Source organism: Cervus elaphus, chromosome 9 (genome assembly GCF_910594005.1).
Source record: "Cervus elaphus chromosome 9, mCerEla1.1, whole genome shotgun sequence".
Lineage (NCBI taxonomy): Eukaryota > Metazoa > Chordata > Mammalia > Artiodactyla > Cervidae > Cervus > Cervus elaphus.
The window spans coordinates 58,966,978-58,988,552 of record NC_057823.1 but is presented as its reverse complement, the minus strand read 5'-3'; the positions used below and the strand labels follow the sequence as shown (position 1 = coordinate 58,988,552).

Below are 21,575 nucleotides of genomic sequence, written 5' to 3'. Positions count from 1 at the left end.
TTGCCCCATTGTATATTCTTGCCCCCTTTGTGAAAAACAAGTTACACATAGGTACATGGGTTTATTTCTGGGTTTTCTATCTTGTTCCATTGGTCTATATTTCTGTTTTTGTGCCATACCATACTGTCTTGATGACTGTAGCTTTGTAGTATAACCTGAAGTCAGGAAGGTTGATTCCTCCAGCTCCATTCTTCTTTCTTAAGAGTGCTTTGCTATTCAGGGTCTTTTGTGTTTCATATGAGTTGTGACATTTTTTGTTCTAGTTCTGTGAAAAATGCCATAGATAATTTGATAGGGATCACATTGAATCTGTAGATTGCATTTGGTAGTACAGTAATTTTCACATTATTGATTCTTCCTACCCAGGTACATGGAATATCTCTCCATCTGTTTATGTCATCTTTGCTTTCTTTCATTAGTGTCTCATAATTTTCTGTGTACAGTTCTTTTGTCTCCTTAGGAAAGTTTATTCCTAGATATTTAATTCTTTTTGTTGCAGTGGTGAATGGGATTGATTCATTAATTTCTCTTTCTGATTTTCCATTGTTAGTATATAGAAATGCAAGTGATTTCTGTGTATTGATTTTGTATCCTGCAACTTAAGCAACAAATGTTTATTGAACATTTATGTGCAAAACCCTCAGTACAAAGATAAGAAAAAACAAAATTCTGCCTTCAAGAAGCTCACATCCTAGGTGAGATAAGCTGTGGATTGTTAAATACTAATATGAAAAATGATGCTTTCTTTGGGAGAGAACCCAAGCAAATGGTAAGTGAACAGGCCAGATCAAGTGTGATAGGACTTCAGAGAAAAGATCATTTGGTCTAAAATAACATGTAAGTAAAAGATGAGGCATATGAATCAAGCAGAATATGACACAATTGCAGGAGGAACCATCAGGACATAAAAATGGGAAATATCCAGAGCTATGGTGTACATCCAGTTTGAACTAGAGAAGTTCAAAAAAAGTTTAGAAAGATTAATTAAGGTACTTACAATAAGCTTCAGTGTCTTTTTTTAATTCCTGTAAGTGAAAGTCAGCTGAATCTATGGGAAAAGAAAAGCAGCAACTGGATACCAGAGCAAATAGAAAATACAGACAAAAGACATTGTAGCCAGAGTTCACCTGTGAGACTGAGGTTCAGGAAAGTTAAATAACTTGCCCAAGGTCACACAGCTAGACAATGGTAGTCTGACCTTAAGCCTAAGGCAGTCTGGCAGCAAAGTCCCACTATTAAACATCACGATCCAAGAGAGAGGAATACATATGTTCACACAAAAACTTGTACATGGATATTGGTAGCAGCATTATATGGTATATAATATATAGTTTAAAATATATGTATAGTATGATTCCATTCATGTGAAAATTTTATAATAGGCAATTTCATAAAACAAGAAAATAGTGTTCTCCTAGGGCTGCAGAAATTAGGGAACAGGAGTAAGTGCTAATGGGTATGAAGTAGTTCAGGGTTTTGTGTGGGGGGAGGAGATGATGCAAATGTCCCAAATTTAGACTTTGTTGATGATTGCATGGTTGGTGGTGTTATCTTTAATATAATCATATAAACTGTAAAATTTAGATGAGTAAATTCTATGGTATGTGAATTACATCTCAAAAAAGTAGAAAAAAATGTTTAAGCATCTAAGAGGACTACATTTTGGTATGTAGCAATGTATACCATTGCTGGTATCACAATGATACCTAGCGACCATGCTGCTAAGTCGCTTCAGTTGTGTCCGATTCTGTGTGACCCCAGAGATGGCCGCCCACCAGGCTCCGCCGTCCCTGGGATTCTCCAGGCAAGAACACTGGAGTGGGTTACCATTGCCTTCTCCATCAGCGACCATGGGGAAATGTGAAACAGAGCTTGTGCAAGCGGTCAGCTCTGTGAACAGGACCAGTTCCATGAGAGTCTTTCCATGAGAAACATGATATAGAAACCAGTGACAGCTTGTTCTACTGCCAGGGAGCTGATAGGTCTGCTAGCAACTTACAATCTGCCGATTCCAACCCCATGCCAAGTTAGACGGTTGGCTTTCTAGCTGGCCCAAACACATTCACATCAGTTCATAAGGAGGTACTAAGTTTGTTGTGTTTTGCTTTTTGTTCTGCAGTTTTTGAAGAGCCAGAAGATCCAAGCAACAGGTCATTTTTCTCTGAAATTATCTCTTCAATTTCGGATGTGAAGTTCAGCCACAGTGGGAGGTATATCATGACCAGAGACTATCTGACCGTCAAAGTCTGGGATCTCAACATGGAAAACCGCCCCATCGAGACTTACCAGGTACAGACCCCCACCCACCCAACACATACACTGGGCACTTGAGGGTTCTGAGTCAGCCTCTGTCTGCGTAAAAGACACAGTGAGCCACTTCAATATCCAGAAATAGCTGGTAGGCAGGTCAGTGTAAGTTTGGATAGATCTAACCTAAAGGAAAGGTCAGGAACTACCCTGAGGCCCTAGGGATTACAGGCTGAGGGAATGGATCTGGCAAGAGAAGTTGGAGAAAAGTGCTGGTGAAATGGGCCAGAAACTGAGAGGCGTCCTGGAAGCCAACTGGAGAAACTGTCTCAAGGAGGAAGTCACCAACTGCTGAACAGTGTTGTTGAATCAAGAGAGGACTGAGAAAGGGCCACTGGATTTAGTGACATGAAAATTATCAGGTACCTTAATGACAGAGGTGAAGTGGTAGGAATAAATGTCTGATTGGAGTGGGTTCAAGAGAGATTGTAAATGGAGAATGTGAACGTAGTGAAATTTGGAAAGAGATTTCGTTTTGAAGAGGAACAGAGAAATCAGGTAGTAGCTGGAAGAGGATGCAGGATTGAGGAAGGCATCATAGCTTGTTTTAGGGTGATAGAAAGCAGCCAGTAAAGAATGGGCTAACTGAAGCAGTCAGCTTCTCAAGGGCACATACTCCATTGCAGAATTAGATATAGATGAGATGGACAATTCATCCATCAAAGGAAAGAGAGAAAAGTAAAAACAGCTACAGATGCAGATTTGTGATGGGAACATATAGATGGTTTCTGCTTATACTATTTTCCAGTCAAATAAGAAGCAAGCTCATTAGCTGAGTGAGAAGGGAAAGTGTAAAATATTCCTCTAAAAGAGCAAATTGACTAGGGCACTATGGTAGGGTTGCAATGGGATCCACTTATTTATATATTTTAAGTAAGACAAATCTGGTGATTGTATCTTTCTTCCCAGCCACATGAGCCTGCTTGGTACAGGTGAGGAAGGCCAGAAAGTTAGATTTAACCAGTGGTGGGGTTTTACCAAGTGACTACAAGGGAAGGAGGGAAAAAGGCAAGTTTGTTGAAGGTATTGATTAAAGTGATTGGAATGAGGGGCCACTGAGTCTAAGGTAGGTAAGGAGGGAAATGAAGAACTGATAGAATCAAGACACTAAAGGGCTTGAATTAAAGTGATAGGAGGCAGCAATAGAGTGATATTTATAAGACAAGCGCAGTTACAGTGATGACAAGGCTCATAATATGACCACGAAAGCAAAGGACAAAACTCATTGAAAATAATGAGGCTAAGTAAGAGTCCAGAGTGTTTGAATTCCTACGAATGATGGCAGGAATGGTGATGGAAGAGAGATCGAGGCTGTAGAGTGGCTTCCAAGCATGAGGCAGAGGGACTCTTGATGACTGTAAGAAGGATGCGGAGCAGGAAGTAGTGTTTGATGGCTTGAATGATGGTCCAGAGGAACACAGAGCCCACTCACCTTGGCACATGAAGGCAGAAGTCCAGCTGCCACGTGAGAGGCCTCGGGAGAAGCAGGAAATGTTCAGAGAGGAGGCTGAGGACTTTGATGACTGACTGTGATGCTGTAAAAGGTTTGGGGGCTAGAATTGCAGATGAGGTGGAGGTAGTCTGGTTAACCCCTGTGGGTCACCTTGTGGTCCAAAGAGCATCCCCTGTGTGCTTGCAGTCTTACCCTCCCCTAACCCTTGCCTTCAGGCCCCTGCTAACAGCCCAACCATTTGGTGTTAAGTGCGGGAATTAGAAGCTAGGAGAGTGTTGTTGACAGAGGTGTGGCCTGCTGGAGAACCCCAGCTAGAGAAGAGTGGATTAGGCTACACCATGGGGGAGCAGTTGGTACTTTTATTTTTTATTATACCATGTTCATTACCAGGATCATAGTAAGTAAAGAAAAGAATACTTGTATAGAGATAGGTTTTAAGCATAACTAGTAAAGTAAGTATTAAAAACTGAACCGTTAAAACTATGTTTTAATTATTCCTAAGTAAGCATTGGGGCTTCCCTATTAGCTCAGTTGGTAGAGAATCTGCCTGCAATGCAGGAGACCCCGGTTCAATTCCTGGGTCGGGAAGATCCACTGGAGAAGGGAAAGGCTACCCACTCCAGTATTCTGGCCTGGAGAATTCCATGGACTGTATAGTCCATGGGGTCGCAAAGAGTCCGACACGACTGAGCGACTTTCACTTCCAACTAAGCATTACCCTGGAGATGAGCTTGCCTTTCTCAATGGATCTGAAAGTGATTTTTCTTCAAAAATGAAAGCTTCATTTTTGTGGCTGCTTTTTCAACAGCAGATTTCTCAGCTAATCTATGGTACTTTTATTTTAGACAAAGACTTAAACTATATTTAGCAAGTGGTAGGCTTAGAAATCTTTGTAGAATACTAAGAAATAGAACCCATGTACAGAAATTAAACAATTTTTTGCATTATTTTAGATGGTGTATTTGAAAGCAATCTAAGTTTATATACCATGTCAAAGGTGATAATACACTATATCAGAAATGGTAAACTCATTAAGTGATTGTCTGGAACACAGTTAAAAGAGATTATAAGGTCAGCAGACTCCACAAGTACATGATGTGAGAATCTCCGTGTTGGGAGACTCAGCCTAGTGTCGAGAAGGCCATAGCCAAGCTCATTGGAACAGAGTGAAGAAACAATATTTGGAACATGGAGAGAAAAGCATCAGCTAGGATGAGTCTTAAGGTAAGGCATCCATGTGAGTGTGCTGAGAGGGAGAAACACTTGGCTGAGCAGGTTTCTATGATACAAGCTTCTCAGAGATGCTTCTTGTGTCTGTGTCTGTCTTACCTTTTTCTCTCCCCTGATGGTGAGAGTCGGTGTTCTCTGCCTAATGTTTCTTTTTTACAACAGAATATATATGGAGCATACCTTCATAGTCTAGAATCTTCTCCTGTAGATGTCCTCACCTGGAGGTAGTCAGGAGCTCCCCAAGGGTAGAGGCTGGAAGGAAAAAATAAGGGTTCAGACTAGGTTTTCCCTTTGAATCTTTCCTGACTTTTAAGGTCTGGAGAACCTCTGTGCTGGGAGACTGTATTGGTTTGTTTTTCTATTTCAGGGATTGACAGACTGTTCCTGTAAAAGGTTGTCTTTTAAGTCATAGAGTTCTTGGTGAGGTGATTCCTGCAATAAGGGGCCCACAATTTCAAAGTGCACATGCTTTGTTTGATACTTATCACTCACCTGTAGGGTTTCTGCAAGACAAATGGTCAGGGGACAGGCTGAGCAGGACCTTAAATGGCACACCACTGCCCAATTTATAACCCTTAATGCTCTGCTCCCTTTAATCCTAATTATTCAAGGCACTATTTGGTACTTCCCCTACCAAAAACAAATTTGGGGTGCTTACAGTAAAATAAAATAATATTCTAGTCCCCTCTTATAATTTTATAATTCCTTGATCATTGCAGAACTCTGAGAAGCCTGCTTAACCAAGTGCTCAGAACACTCATGGGTATGCCTTACCTTAAAAGTGCTCTGTACAGTTGGTAGGAATGTAAACTGTTAACAGCCACTGTGGAGAACAGTATGAAGGTTCATTAAGAAACTAAAAAGAGAGTTACCATGTGACTGAACAATCCCACTCCTGGGCATATATCTGGAGAAAATCATAACTTGAAAAAATACATGCACCCCCCACATAGAACTACTTAGAATAGCTAAGACATAGAGGCAGCCTAAGTATCCATCACCTCTTGCTGATGAATGGATAAGGAAGATGTGGTGTGTGTGTATACACACACACCATACATATATATGCACAGGAATATTACTCAGCCATTTACAGCAACATGGCTGTTCCTAATATTATCATACTAAGTAAAGTAAGCCAGAGAAAGGCAAGTATCATATGTTATCACTTATATGGGGATTAAAAAAAATGAAATAATTTATATGCAAAACAGCAATAGTCCCACAGATGTAGAAAACAAATTTATGGTTACCACATGGGGAAAGGGGAGATAAATTTGGAGTCTGGGATTAACATAAACACGCTATACTATACATATAAAACAGATAATCAAGAAGGTCCTACTGAATAGCACAGGAAACTATATTCAATATTATATAATAACCTGTATAGGAAAAGAATCTGAAAAGCAATGCATAATGTATAACTGAGTCACTATGCTATACACCTGAAACTAACACAACATTGTAAATCAACTATAATATAAAATCAAAATTAAATTTTAAAAAAAATTGTAAGGACTGGTCTTGTGGGAAGGAACCCTGTCATCAATTACTAGCACCTCCCCTGAGCAGGGAGATACACAGGTGATAGTTCTGGCAGTTGCTCTCAAGCATGTTTCCAGGAATAAGAAGCTATAGCCTTAAGTATTAATATAATGAACTATTTTCACATTTTCCTATAGAACAGGGGTTGACAAACTGTGGGCCAAATCCAGCCCTGCATCTGTTTTTTGAAAAGCAGTTTTATTGAAACAGCACACCTGGTCATTTACCTATTGTCTACGGTTGCCTACAGGCTACAAGGGCAGAATCAGGTCATTGTGATAGAGACTATATAGCTCACAAAGCCTAAAATATTTATTGTCTGACCCTTTACAGTAAAAGTTTGCCAACCCCTAAAATAGAAGGACAAACCAAGAGAGTCTAATCTTGCCAGCCCTAGAGTGGTCTATCAGCTATACAGCAGCAGGCTCCACAAGTACGTGAAGTGAGAACCTTTGTGTTGAGAGACAGCCTAGTGTTAAGAGGGTCATACCCAAGCTCATAAGAACAGAGCAAAGAAACAATATTTGGAACTTGGAGAGAAGCATCTAATACGACAGGCTTTAAGTTCCCTCTTACTCTGCTCTCTAGATGCTTCTTGTGTCTGAGCCTTACCTTTCCCTCTCCTCTGATGGTGAAGGATGGTGAATAGTCAATGTTCTTTGCTGAAGATTTCTTTTTATGACAGACTATACATTTGCAGCATACCTTCATACTTAATGATCTTCTCCTGTAGACGTCCTCACCTGGAATTGATCAGGAGCTCCCAGAATGTAGATGCTTGCAGGAGAAAATAAAGGCTCAGGCTGTGCTGTTCCTTCCTTAGTCACAGAGTTCTTGGTGAGGTGGTTCCTGCAGTAACAGGCCCACACTTCCACTCACCTGTAGTGTTTCTGTAAAAAAATTAAAAAAGCCAAAGGGGAATGGTTAGGGGTCAGGAATGGTTCACAAAGAAGGGCACAGGCTAAGCCAGACCTTAAAAGGCACACAGCTGCCCAATTTATAACCTTACTGCTCTGCATCCTTCAATCCTAATTATCTTTGGGGCAGTATTTGGTTCTCCACCTACCAAAATCAGATATTTTGGGTGCTTATATTAAAATAAAATAATATTCTATTCCCCTCTTATAATTTTATAATTCCTTGATCATTGCAGAACTCTTGAGAAGCCTGCTTAACCAAGTATTTCTCCCTGCTCAGAACACTAGTTATGTATGCCTTTGCTATAGAAGTGCTCCGAACAGTTGGTGGGAATGCAAACGAGTCCAGCCACTGTGGTGAGCAGTATGGAAGTTCCTTAAAAATATGAAAAGATAGTTACCATATAACCCTGCAGTCCCACTCCTGGGCATACATCTGGAGAAAATCATGATTTGAAAAAACACATGCACCCCACGGTTCCTAGCACTGTTTACAATAGACAAGACATGAAAGCAAACTAAATGTCCATCATCAGTCACTGATGAAGGATAAAGAACATGTGGTGTATGTATGTGTGTGTATATATATATGTGGGTGTGTATATACACACACAATGGAATATTACTCCAGCCACTTGCAGTATGTTTAGACATAGAGAAATGAAATAAGCCAGAGAAAGACTAATATGATAACACTTTTAGCAAGGATTCAAAAAAATGATATAAATGAACTTATATACAAAAGAGAAATTGACCCACAGACATAGAAAACAAATCTATGGTTACCAAATGAGAAAGGGAGGGGATAAATTTGGAGTTTGCATTTAACATATACACACTGCTATATATATATAAAATAACCAAGAAGTTCCTACTGAATAGCACTGGGGACTATATTATATATTATATATAAATATTTTATATATTATATATCAATATTATATAGTAACCTATATGGAAAAAGAATCTGAAAAAGATATATGTATATATGTAACTGAATCACTCTGCTGTACATCTGAAACTAACACAACATTGTAAATCAACTATAAAATAAACATTTTATTTTATAAATTTTATACTCCAAAATAAAATAAATGAAAATGAAAAGATTATTAGGACTGCTCCAGTGTGTAGGAATTCTGTCACTAACTACTGGCACCTTCCCTGAGCAGGGAGACATACAGGTGATACTCCTAGGTCTCTTCATACATCCCCATCAGCTGATCTCAAGCATGTTTCTAGGAATACAAAGCTGTAGCCTTAAGCATGATGACCTAGTTTCATCTCTTTCTATGAACAGGGGTTGACAAACTGTGACCTGTGGGCCAAATCCAGCCCCCTATATTTTATAAAAGCAGTTTCATTGAATCAGCCACACCTGATCATTTAACTGTTGTCTGTAGCTGCCGACAATGGCAGAGTTGGGTCACTGTGACATTATGGCTCACAGATCCTAAAATATTTATTGTCTGACCTTTCACAGGAAAAGTTTGTCAACCCCTGAAGTAGAACAAACCAAGAGAGTCTAATCTTGCCAGGCCTACAGTGGTCCATCAGTTATACAATGGCAGGTTCCACAAGTACATGATGTGAGCACATCTGAGTTGTGAGACTCAGCCTAGTGTCAAGGGGGCCATGGCCAAGCTCATAGGAACAGAGCACAGAAACAATATTTGAAACATGAAGAGAGAAGCATCTAATAGGATAAGTCTTAAGTTCTTTCTTACTCTGCTCTCTGGATGTTTCTTGAGTCTCTGTCTTACCTTTTTCTTTCCTCTGATGGAAAAAACCTGATCTTCTTTACTTAAGCTTTTTCCTACAATAGAATATATATATGCATCATACCTTCATAGCTGATGATCTTTTCCTATAGATGTCCTCACTTGAAGGCAGTCAGGAGCTTCCAGAATGTAGGTGGTGGGAGGAGGAAATAAGGGCTCAGGCTAGGTTTTTCCTTTGAGTCCTTCCTAACTGTTGTCTTTTAAGACTTAGTTATAGAGTTCTTGGTAATGTGGTTCCTGCAATAAGGGGCCCACATTTTCAAAGTGCACATGCTTTGTTTGATACTTATCACTCACCTGTGGTGTTCCTGTAAGACAAATTTCATAGGAGAATGGTCAATAATTGTTCCTAAAGAAGGGGACAGGCTGAGCCAGACATTAAACGGCACACTGCTGCCCAATTCTTAACCCTTAATGCTCTTCCCCCTTCAATCCTAATTATCTTCAAGGCATTATTTGGTACTCCCCGTACTGAAAACAGAAATTTGGGGTGACTATACTGAAATAAAATAGCATTCTATTCCCCTCTTATAATTTGATAATTCCTTGGTCATTGCAGAACTCTGAGAAGCCTGCCTCATAGAACCTGTTTAACCAGGTGTTTCCAAAACCTGTTCTGTCCCTGCTCAGAACACTCACAAGTATGCCTTCCCTTAGAAGCGCTCCTTTCAGTCGGCGGGAATGTAAACAGGTACAGCCACTATGAAGAACAGTATGGAGTTTCCTTAAAAAACTAAAGAGAGCACAGAAACAATATTTGGAACATGAAGAGAGAAGCATCAAACAGGACAAGTCTTAAGTTCTTTCTTACTCTGCTCTCTAGATGCTGCTTCTTATGTCTGTGTCTTACCTTTTTCTCTCCTCTAATGGTGAACAGTTGATCTTCTTTGCCTAAGTTGTTTTTCTACAACAGAATATATATGCAGCATACCTTCATAGCCAATGAGGTCCTGCAGATGTCCTCACTTGAAGGCAGTCAGGAGCTCCCAGAATGTAGGTGCTGGGAGGAGAAAATAAGGGCTCAAGACCAGGGTTTTCCTTTGAGTCCTTCCTGACTTTTGTCTTTTGAGACTTAGTTATAGAGTTCTTGGTAATGTGGTTCCTGCAATAAGGGGCCCACATTTTCAAAGTACACATGGTTTGCTACTTATCACTCACCTGTGGTGTTTCTGTTAAGACAAATGCCAAAGGGGAATGGTCAGCAATGGATCATAAAGAAGGGGACAGGCTGAGCCAGATCTTAAAAGAAACACCACTGCCCAAATTATAACCCTTATTGCTCTGCCCTCTTCAATCCTATTTATCTTCATTGCACTATTTGGTACTCCCACTACCCAAAAATATAAATTTGGGGTGAATATACTGAAATAATATTCTATTCCCCTCTTATAATTTTATAATCCCTTGATCATTGCAGAACTTTAAGAAGCCTGCATTACAGAAACCTGCTTAACCAGGCGTTTCTCCCTGCTCAGCACACTCACGTGTATGCCTTACCTTAAAAGTGCTCCTTTCACTTGGTAGGAATGTCAACTGGTACAGCCACTGTGGAAGTTCCTTAAAAAACTAAAAAGACTGTTACCACATGATCCAGCTATCCCACTCCTGTGCATATATCCAGAGAAAACCATAATTTGAAAAGATATATGCACTGCAGTATTCATAGTAGCACTATTTACAGCAGCCAAAACATGGAAGCAACCTGTACATCCATCATCTGTCACTGATGAATGGATAAGGAAGATATGGAGTGTGTGTGTGTACATACACACACACTGGAATTAATACTCAGCTGTAAAAAAAGAATGAAATATTGCCATTTGCAGCAACATGCATGCATGCAGAGCTTATCATACTAAATAAGCCAGAGTTAGACAAATATCATATTTATATGAAGGTTCTAAAAGAAAATTATACAAATGAGCTTTTATATACAAAACAAATAATTTTGGTTATGGGAGAAAGGGTGGGAAGGATAAATTAAGAGTTTGGGACTGATATATACATACTACTTTATATAAAAGAGATAACCAACATGAAGCTACTGGATAGCAGGGAACTATACTCAATATTATGTAATAATCTCTAAGGGGAAAGAATCTGATAAAAAGTAGATATGTATGTATACAAAATGGGAAAGGGGGAATATTAAATAAACATATAAATTGGGGTTTGGGATTAGCATATACACACTGCTATATATAAAACAGACAATGAAGAAGGTCCTACTGAATAGCACAGGGGATTATATTCAGTATTATGTCAAAACCTTTATGGGGAAAGAGTCTGAAAGAGAATAGATATATGTGTAACTGAATCACTTTGCTTTATACCTGAAACTAATGCAACATTGTTAATCAACTATAATATAAATAAAAATAAAATTTAGACAAATTTTAAGGACTGGTCCAGTGTTTAGGAATTCTGTCATCAACTATTTGTGCCTCCCCTGAGCAGGGAGACCTTAATATATCCATCAGCTGATCTGAAGCATGTTTCCAAGAATGAGAAGCTGCAGACTTAAGTATAATGAGCTGTTTTCACATTCTCCTATAGAACAGGAGTTGACAAACCTGTGGGCCAAATCCAGCCCCACATCTGTTTTTGGAAAAGCAGTTTCATTGAATCAGTCACACCTGGTCATTTACTAAACTATTGTCTACAGTTGCCTCCATGCTACAAGGGCAGAGTCAAGTCATTGTGACAGAGACCTATGGTTCACAAAGCCTAAAATATTTATTGTCTGACGCTTCACAGAAGCAGTTTGTCAACCCCTGAAACAGAAGAACAAAACAATAAAGTTTAATCTTGCCAGGCCTAGAGTGGTCTATCAGCTATACAACTGCAAGCTCCATAAGTACATGATGTAAGAATCTCTGTGTTGGGAGACTCAGCCTAGTGTTAAGAAGGCCATACCCAAGCTCATAGGCACAGAGCAAAGAAACAATATTTGGAACATGAAGAGAGAAGCATCTAATAGGATGAGTCTTAAGTTCCCTCTTACTCTGCTCTCTAGATGCTTCTTGTGTCTGTGTCTTACCTTTTTCTCTCCTCTGATGGTGAACGGTCGATGTTCTCTGCCTAAGATTTCTCTTTACGACAGAAGATACATATACATATATATATATATATAGGGCTTCCCTTGTGGCTCAGTTGGTAAAGACTCCGCCTGCAATGCAGGAGACCTGGGTTCAATCCCTGGGTTGGGAAGATCCCCTGGAGAAGGGAAAGGCTACCCACTCCAATATCCTCTCCTGGAGAATTCCTTGGATTACACAGTCCATGGGGTTGCAAAGAGTCAGACCTGAGTGACTTTCACTTTTATATATATATATATATATATGTATGTATGTATGTATGATATGCAGCATACCTTCATAGTTACTGATCTTCTCCTGTAGATATCCTCACCTGGAGTTGCCAGAAGCTCCCCGGAATATAGATGCTGAGAAGAGAAAATAAGGGCTCAGACTAGGTTCTCTCCTTGAATCCTTCCTGACTTTTAGTTATAGAGTTCTTGGTAATGTGCTTCCTCCACTAAGGGGCCCACACTTCCAAAGCACACACGTTTTGATATTTATCACTCACCTGTGGTGTTTCTGTAAGACAAAATTCCAGGTGAATGGAATTTTGAAAGAAATATTGGTATAAAGAAAAAGATTGGTGTGTATATAGACACACAATATAAAGAAAAATTGGTGTGTATATATACATGTGGTGGTGGTTTAGTCACTTAAGTCGTGCCCGACTCTTACAACACCATAGACTATAGCCCACTAGGCTTCTCTGTCCATGGGATTTCCCAGGAAAGAATACTAGAGTGAGCTGCCATTTCCTTCTCCAGAGTATCTTCCCTATTCAGGGATCGAACTCACAGACCTGCGTCCCCTGCATTGGCAGGCAGATTCATATACATATTCAGCCAAAAGAAGAATGAAATAATGCCATTTGCAATGACATGAGTGGACCTAGAGATTATCATACTAAGCGAAATAAGTCAGAGAAAGATAAATATGATATCGCTTATATGTGGACTCTATGAAAAAATAATACAAATGAATGTATATATGAATCAGAAAGAGACACACAGACATAGAAAACAAATTTATAGTTACCAAAAGGAAAAGGCAGGGGGGATAAATTAGGAGTTTGGGATTGACATATTTACACTACTCTATATAGAAGATAAAAGATACAACCAACAAAGTCCTACTGTATAGCACAGGGAACTATACTCAATATTTTATATAACGACCTATAAGGGAAAACAATCTGAATAAAAATATATATGTATTTATAACTAAATCACTCTGCTATACACCTGAAATTAGCACAACACTGTAACTCAACTAAAACTTCAATTAAAAGATGGTACTCAAAAAAATAAATAAAAGTTTGAGGAAATATTGAAAAAAAAAAAAAGTGCCCCATAACAGATAAAAGGAAGGAGTAGGGAGAGATAAGATTTAAAAGAGGATCTATTTTGCTCATCTTTTTCCTCCAAAAGGTAGGAGATCTGGAGTATGAGGATGACAAATGTGGCTTCCTTTGCCTACTGGATTAATTCCAGCTTGCCATTCTTCCCCTTCAGAAGCCCACTCCGCTTCCGTGTCTCCCTCTGTTACACAGATCTTGGAAGCAAGTCAATGAAAAAGTCAAGAAAAAGCAAGAATTAGGCTTGCTTTCTAGAAAAGAGATCAATTCTTGAGGTCAGTATCTTCCACCATCAGAAGAAAAGTACGACCCCGCAGTGGATGTCCTTACCTCCACCATCCCTTTCTTTCAAGGAAATAGTCTGTGCTGATTGGGAAGAAGGGAAATTATAGTCAAGACTTATAGTCAAGGGTTAGGCAAACTATGAACCAGAAGCCAATCCTGTTGCCACCTGTATTTGTAAATAAAGTTTTATTGGAACACAACTCTTAACTCATTCATTTATGTATTATCACTACTTTTGCATTACAAAGGTACACTTGGATAGTTGTAAGTGAGGCTACATGACTCACAAAGTATAAATATTTATAGTTTGGCCCTTTTTAGAAAATGTTTGTGAAGATCTAGCATCAGCCCTCTCTTCGTCCTGGGACTCTTCTGCTTTAAAGATTCTTCACAATAACTAGAGAACTTTAACAAGCAGAAATGGCCCTACAAACAAAATGGCCTTCCCTATCAGATCTGAGCCACTCCTAATATGCACAAGATGTGGTAGAAGAGGAAGGGAGGACAGTGAGTTAATTTATAGCAGAATTCCTAAGCTTAGGACACAAGCCTCGCCCTTATTCTCCCCATCTAACAAGCTGCCAATGGATTCACTTGTCACCATAACCCTGAAGCAGATACCCTGAAAAGGCCCAGAGCTATTTGGGAACACGCGCGTAAAGGTGAAGGAAATTAATTTGCAGAGTTAGAAATCCTTACCCTGTCCAAATAACTCAAGAGAGCTTTTCAAATACCCCAAACATCTAATGGAACGTAGAATGAATCTGACCTCATTCCTCTGCCCAGGGCTAAGCACACAGCTGAGCCTCTGAGCTCAAAATCTGACAGAACCCTGGGGCAAGGGAGGAAAGGGGCCCAGGCTACAGAAAAAGAGATCACGAACCATCACTCTTCATCTAAACCAAGTCAAACTGTGCTTTCCATAACATCTCTCTGCCTTCACCCAATTCTGTCTGCCTCTTGGCCCCACTTCAGTGCATCATCACAGCTTAGGACTGAGACTCTGTGTAAGGCGAGGCCGATGAGGCAGAGCGAGTGGGAGGCAGATTGCTAGAGCTGGCAGGAGCAGGTGCTCCAGAACCTAAATCCCTGTTCATTTCCCATTCTGTCATTTCCTTTGCTGTGTGATCTTGGACACATGATGTCATACCCTGCAGTTCATGCTCCATTAAAGTGAAGAGAATGACAGTACCTACAACCTAAGAGATGAGATCTACGGATAAAGAGCCCGGCTAATAATAACAAGCTGGCATATTATGTATGCCTAATGTCATTGCCACTCCCCACAGTTGATCTCAGGAAGAACTGAAAATGGCACCCAGATTACTATGCTCCAAGCCTCAATCATCTGCCTGCTTGCCATCTTCACCTGAATTGCTGAATACAGCTGGAGAGAAACACCCAACCATGCTGACCAGACTCATTTAAAATTCACATCTGGGTGGCTAACAAACACGTGAAAAGATGCTCAACATCACTCATTGTCAGAGAAATGCAAATCAAAACCACAACGAGGTACCATCTCACACCAGTCAGAATGGCTGCTATCAAAATGTCTACAAACAATAAATGCTGGAGAGGGTGTGGAGAAAAAAGAACCCTCTTACACTGTTGGTGGGAATGCAAACTAGTACAGCCACTATGGAAAACAGTGTGGAGATTTCTTAAAAAACTGGAAATAGAACTGCCATATGACCCAGCAATCCCACTTCTGGGCATACACACTGAGGAAACCAGATCTGAAAGAGACACGTGCACCCCAATGTTCATCGCAGCACTGTTTATAACAGCCAGGACATGGAAGCAACCTAGATGTCCATCAGCAGATGAATTGATAAGAAAGCTGTGGTACATATACACCATGGAATATTACTCAGCTATTAAAAAGAATGCATTTGAATCAGCTCTAAATGAGGTGAATGAAACTGGAGCCTATTATACAGAGCGAAGTAAGTCAGAAAGAAAAACACCAATACAGTATATTAATGCATATATATGCAATTTAGAAAGATGGTGATGATGACCCTATATGTGAGACAGCAAAAGAGACACCAATGTAAAGAACAGACTTTTGGACTCTGTGGGAGAAGGTGAGGGTGGGATGATTTGAGAGAATAGCATTGAAATGTATATTATCATATGTGAAATAGATCGCCAGTCCAGGTTGGATGCATGAGACAGGGTGCTCCGGGCTGGTGCACTGGGATGACCCTGAGAGATGGGATGGGGAGGGAGGTGGGAGGGGGGTTCAGGATGGGGAACACATGTTCACTCATGGCTGATTCATGCGAATGTATGGCAAAACCACCACAATACTGTAAAGTAATTAGCCTCCAATTAAAATAAATAAATAAATAAAATTCACATCTGGGGACTTCCCTACTGGTCCAGCGGCTACGATTTTGCACTCCCAATGCAGGAGGCTGGGGTTCAATCCCTGGTCAGGGAACTAGATCATGCCACAGCTAAGAGTCTGCATGCCCCAACTAAAGATCCCGAGTGCCACAGCAAAGGTTGGCATAGATAAATAAATAAAACGTTTTAAAAAATAAATTCACATTCAACAACTTCAAGCAGCCCTCAGTGCCCTCCAGGAACCGAGCACTGTTGCCAACCACCTCCCCGCCCCAGCCTTTTTCACTCTCAGCTGATAACCTTGCTTCTTATTTCACTGAAAAATAGAACCAGGAGAGGATTGCCACGCAGTCCAGGGCTGCAGTGTACACAGCAGCGTCTGCTGGGTGTTCTCTGCTTGCACAGACATCGCCAAATTATCCAACCCCAGAGCGAACATGGCCACTCCATCCTTCCGCCTGCTCACAAGCATGATCCAGGAGCCACCTCTGACTCCGGTTTTCCTCTCCACACTTGACAGCGGCTCCATCCGCAAGTCCTATCAACTGTCCTTCCAAACTCGTCAAGGCTCTGACCACCTCCCACCACTGCTCACCGTGGCCCTGCAGGCTTACACTCTGTCACAACACAGCAGGCGCAGCACCCTTCCCGTGACGTCTGTTCACATCACTCAGAGTAAGGGGCCTATGGGCACTGGTTGGCACACGCTGAGGCCCCCCACTCTGCTCCTTGCCACCCTCCACTCCACTGCCTCCAGGACTCCTGCCTCTGGGCCATTACATTCGCTCTTCTCAATGCTTAGTAGCTCAGTGGTAAAGAGACTGCCTGCAGTGCCGGAGACCCGGGTTTGATCCTTGGGTCGGGAAGATCCCCTGGAGAAGGACATGGCAACCCACTCCAGTATTCCTGCCTGGAGAATTCCAGGGACAGGGGAGCCCGGCAGGCTACCGTCCGTGGGGTCACAAAGAATTGGACACGACTGGGTGACTAACACTTTCATTTACGCTTGGAAAGCCTTTCCCCAGATACCACTGAGATGCACTCATTTCCTCCAGGTTCCTGCTCCAATGTCTCCTTCTCAGGTGAACTTGACCACTCGCCCTGTATAAATAACCCCCCAGGGCTCCCACTACCCTTTTTCCACTCTTTTTTTGTTCTCATTTTGTCACCATCTAAAATATCTTATGCTTGTCGTCACACAGCAGAAAGACAACACTGTCAAGCAATTCTACTCCAGTTAACAAATAAAATTTAAAAATCCAAAACGAAAAATATCTTATGTACTTACTTGGCTACACAGTCTCTTCCCCAGCACTGGGAGGAAAGCACCCCAAGGGTATTCTGTTCATGGCTCTATCCCCAAAACAGAGCCAGCATTCAACAAATACTCATTGAGTGAAAGGCTGAATGAATGGTGTCGTCTAAATGGGCTAAGAGACTTCCCTGGTGGTCCAGTGGTGAAGACTCTGCACTTCCACTGCAGGGAGCATGGGTTCGATCCCTAGTTGGAAAACTAAGATCTCGCATGCCACGCTGCATGGCAAAAAGTTAATTTTTTTAAAAGATACTGACCAAAAGTAAATAATAAATAGGCTTAGAAAATGGGAATCCCCTGCTTACTGGGCTCTGTTCTATGCCACCATCTATGTAAGCAAGTTTGTTTAATCCACATGTGCCATGTAAACTGCTCACCAAACCATCCTGAAGTCCCAAGGCTGAGAAGGGCCATGCCTGGGCTAAGAGCCAGAACTATCTGATTCAAGCCACATTTGCACTGGAAGAATGAACAGCTCCCATCCAAAGAGGAGCTTCTCACAGAGGAATCATTTTTTTAAATATTAATAACTAACACCCTCTTAATGTGTTTTCCCTGCCCCTCCAGGTTCACGACTACCTCCGCAGCAAGCTGTGCTCCCTCTATGAAAATGACTGCATTTTTGATAAATTTGAGTGTGTGTGGAATGGGTCAGACAGGTAAGAAAGGTCTGGTGGCTGGGAACCTTCCATGGGGGGCCGTCTCCTTGCACCCACCCTGGGCCGTGTGTCCTAAGGGGGTGCAACCAAAGAGCCATCAGAATCGGCCCTGGGGCCTGGCAGGGCTGCACCATGTGGCCCACCGGGTGACCTTGAGGTCAGGTCTGGAAAGGAACAGGGGGTGGGTGAGATCCTGGACTCCTCTTTCAGAACTGGCTCAGGTGACCCGTTAGCCTCACAAAAATCCTACCTTATACAGGCAAGACCCTCCCAGAGCTGGGTCCATATGCCTAAAATGAAGCTCCCCTGGCAAATTTCGAGGATGAACCATTCCAGTGACTGTAAAGCGTGCTGTCTGGATGGGAAATTATCCCTCGAGGCTACCAGTAGAGACTGGCCTAAGGCCTGGTGGTCATGAACTGAATTCTCATCAGCCTCATTTATCCTGTGCCCTCAGAGGGATTTATGACTATTTGAGGCCTTTGATTTCAACAGTACTTCCTAGTACCTCTCCGCAGTTTCTTTTTGGCTTGACAAATAGATGCTGCTGTAATTTCCAGGAGAAGCCAGCACAGGCTACCAGGGACTGTTCCTTAGTGAAGGCAGCACCAGCAGTCATACTGAAAAGCAGGGAAATTCTATCACTAAAAAGCATTCAGAGAGGCGAGCTTCTAGTGAGCACAGACTCTACCTCTCTGACCCCTGTTGGGTTTTTTGGAGCCAGTGATCCAAAACCAGCCTTCCACTCAGCAGGCCTAGAAGGAGTCACCACATGGTAGACGACCCAGATCACACCACCCAGTTGGTGGAGGGCAGAGGGCCAAGAGCAAAGCAACTGTTACTTAGTGGAACAAAGGCCTTCAGGGGAAAAGTAGTTATCCCTGCCCTGTTATTTTGTTTATTTTCATTTCCATTGGTCATTTATTCATTGTTCATTATGAATAGATTTTTTAAAATATTTGTGGTTATTATTGTTCAAGTTCCCCTTCTATCTGAACCAAGATTCAAAACCTATACTTACTCTAGGTACTTTCACACACATCGTGATTTTTTAGTCCTGACCACAATCCATCAAGATTGCTTTCACTGTCCCCATTTTAGAGCTGAGGAAACTGAGGCTCAGCCAGATACTAGTTCAGGAGCTTGGGCAGATCACTGTAAGTAGTAGAGACAAGAGGAAGAATTTAAATCCTAAAATGAACATTCTTTCCACCACATTACAGTTTCTTTCCATAACCGAAAAAATGTTATTCTTGGTCCAGATAAGGTTGAGATTACTTTTTTTTTTTTTCCCAAAAAAGACTTTCTCTTACTGTTTAAAAACAAGTCGGGTGGTGGTAATGGAAGCAGAGGTCAGTGCGTGGGAAGCAGTAAGGCCAAGTGGCTTAATGCTTGTGCCCCGGAGTCTGGCAGATGTGGGCTGGAGGCCCAACTTGGCTACTTACTGGCTGTGTGACACCGTACACGCACTCACTTTTCCTCCTGTATAAATCCTTTAACATGGAATGACGGAAAAGGAAGTGAGGGTAGGGGTAAAGCACTCAGCACCCCTCGTGATGAGATAATAATTGCTCACCCTATGATAGATACACACATTTCATGGCATCAGTTTCCCAGGCCAGGGTAACAAAATCTAGCCCTTGATTAATTTCCGGGACAACTAACAAATACCCAAAAACTCAGCCTCCTGGCCGTGACTCACTCTTGTCGGTTTTCCTTCACCTTCCTCTAACCCGAGACAAGAAGATGTGGTGTTCTCCCATCCTAACCAGCCAGTCAGAGGCTCCCCCACAAATGAGGCCAAGCCCACCTCTCCGGGGGTCAGCCATAAGAGGGTGCTGCTCGAGGGACATTATGTTTCCCTTGGCCTGTCACCTGTCAAAACTGTCACCATTAAGTAGAGTTGGTCCATGGCTTCTGGGAGGCTCTTGGCACACCCTGCTCTCTTCATCAATGGGAGATACTCCTAGGAATGGATAGCTCTTTTAAGAGGGTAGGAAACCATCTGTCAGTCCACTACAAAGGCTTATTTCCTCATCCTACATCCTTTTAAAAATTCTCATTTTTGTTTACTCCCTCCCAAGACTATGATGAGATCCATTTTTTAGATAAGTTTTCAGAAAAGGCAGAATGTCGATCTAGTTTGTAGCAGGAAGAGGACACGATGTGAGCATCCCTCGGTACTGATGGGAGAAAGCCTCATCAGTCGGGCAGCACAGTCCCTCCTGCCACCGCCATGCTCGAAATGAACGCGATACAAGGACAGCTGTTTCCAGTGTTCCTACTCTCATGACTTGACTGCAGCCTCAGAATCCTGATGTGAAGGAGGTGGGCTGGGATCATTAAAACCACGAGACTGACTTATGGAACAAAATAACCTAAAGGAATCTATTGATAAATAACAAGGAGGGCTATCATCACCCTTCACCCAGCCCGAGAGCTTGTTTGCCTTAGTGCTTCTAAAGTCGACAGTCACACTACAAAGCCTGTTGCAGTTTTTGGTCTCTTAGCTGTAGAAAGTCTATGTCCATGGCACTCAGTCACTCGCTGTTTCCTCTCTGCCTTGCAGTGTCATCATGACAGGCTCCTACAACAACTTCTTCAGGATGTTTGACCGAAACACCAAACGCGATGTTACCCTTGAGGCCTCGAGGGAAAACAGCAAACCCCGAGCTATCCTAAAACCACGCAAAGTGTGCGTGGGGGGCAAGCGGAGAAAAGATGAGATCAGTGTCGACAGTCTGGACTTTAGCAAAAAGATCTTGCATACAGCTTGGCATCCTTCAGAAAATATTATAGCAGTGGCGGCTACAAATAACCTATATATATTCCAGGACAAGGTTAACTAGGAGGACAAGTTATTACTTAATAATCTCACATACTGAATACTAGTCAAACACGTTTTTAAATGTTTCTTTGGGTGTTCATTTGATGCATCGACTTTTAATTTCCCTCTGCAGGAGACAATTGGAATAGAAGTCCATGGAGTCCAACCTTCCCACATCCCCAGTTCTAAGAAACTTTTGTCAAACCCAGTAGGTTCTGGGACACTTCTGTTTAGAATCGAGAGCTGCCAGCTAACAGTAATTCTTCCATAGTTGACTTGAATTTCTGATGCTTTTATTGCCCCGTTTTCTCTGGTGGGTCCAGTGTTTTGTTTCTAGGTGTCTGCTGAGATAAAATGAGGTTGTCTGTAGTATTTAAAGAGAAAAGAGATAAGTTTTTTTTAATTAAGCAATTCCATTTGATTGAAAAAAAAATTCAACGAAAAATAAACACTGTTTACTCTTA

The 21,575-nt window shown here is 41.6% G+C and overlaps 1 protein-coding gene across 7 annotated transcripts in view; it reads left to right on the top strand.

The window, feature by feature from the left end:
- PPP2R2B (protein phosphatase 2 regulatory subunit Bbeta) overlaps window positions 1-21,575 on the top strand; it is a 512,720-nt gene extending 491,145 nt beyond the window's left edge. For all 7 annotated transcript variants that reach the window (XM_043913169.1, XM_043913170.1, XM_043913168.1 and 4 more), the window contains 3 exons: window positions 2,120-2,289; window positions 18,193-18,284; window positions 20,854-21,575. In XM_043913169.1, the coding sequence (XP_043769104.1) occupies window positions 2,120-2,289; window positions 18,193-18,284; window positions 20,854-21,133 (542 nt within the window). In that variant the 3' untranslated portion in view covers window positions 21,134-21,575. The remainder of the gene's footprint in view (window positions 1-2,119; window positions 2,290-18,192; window positions 18,285-20,853) is intronic.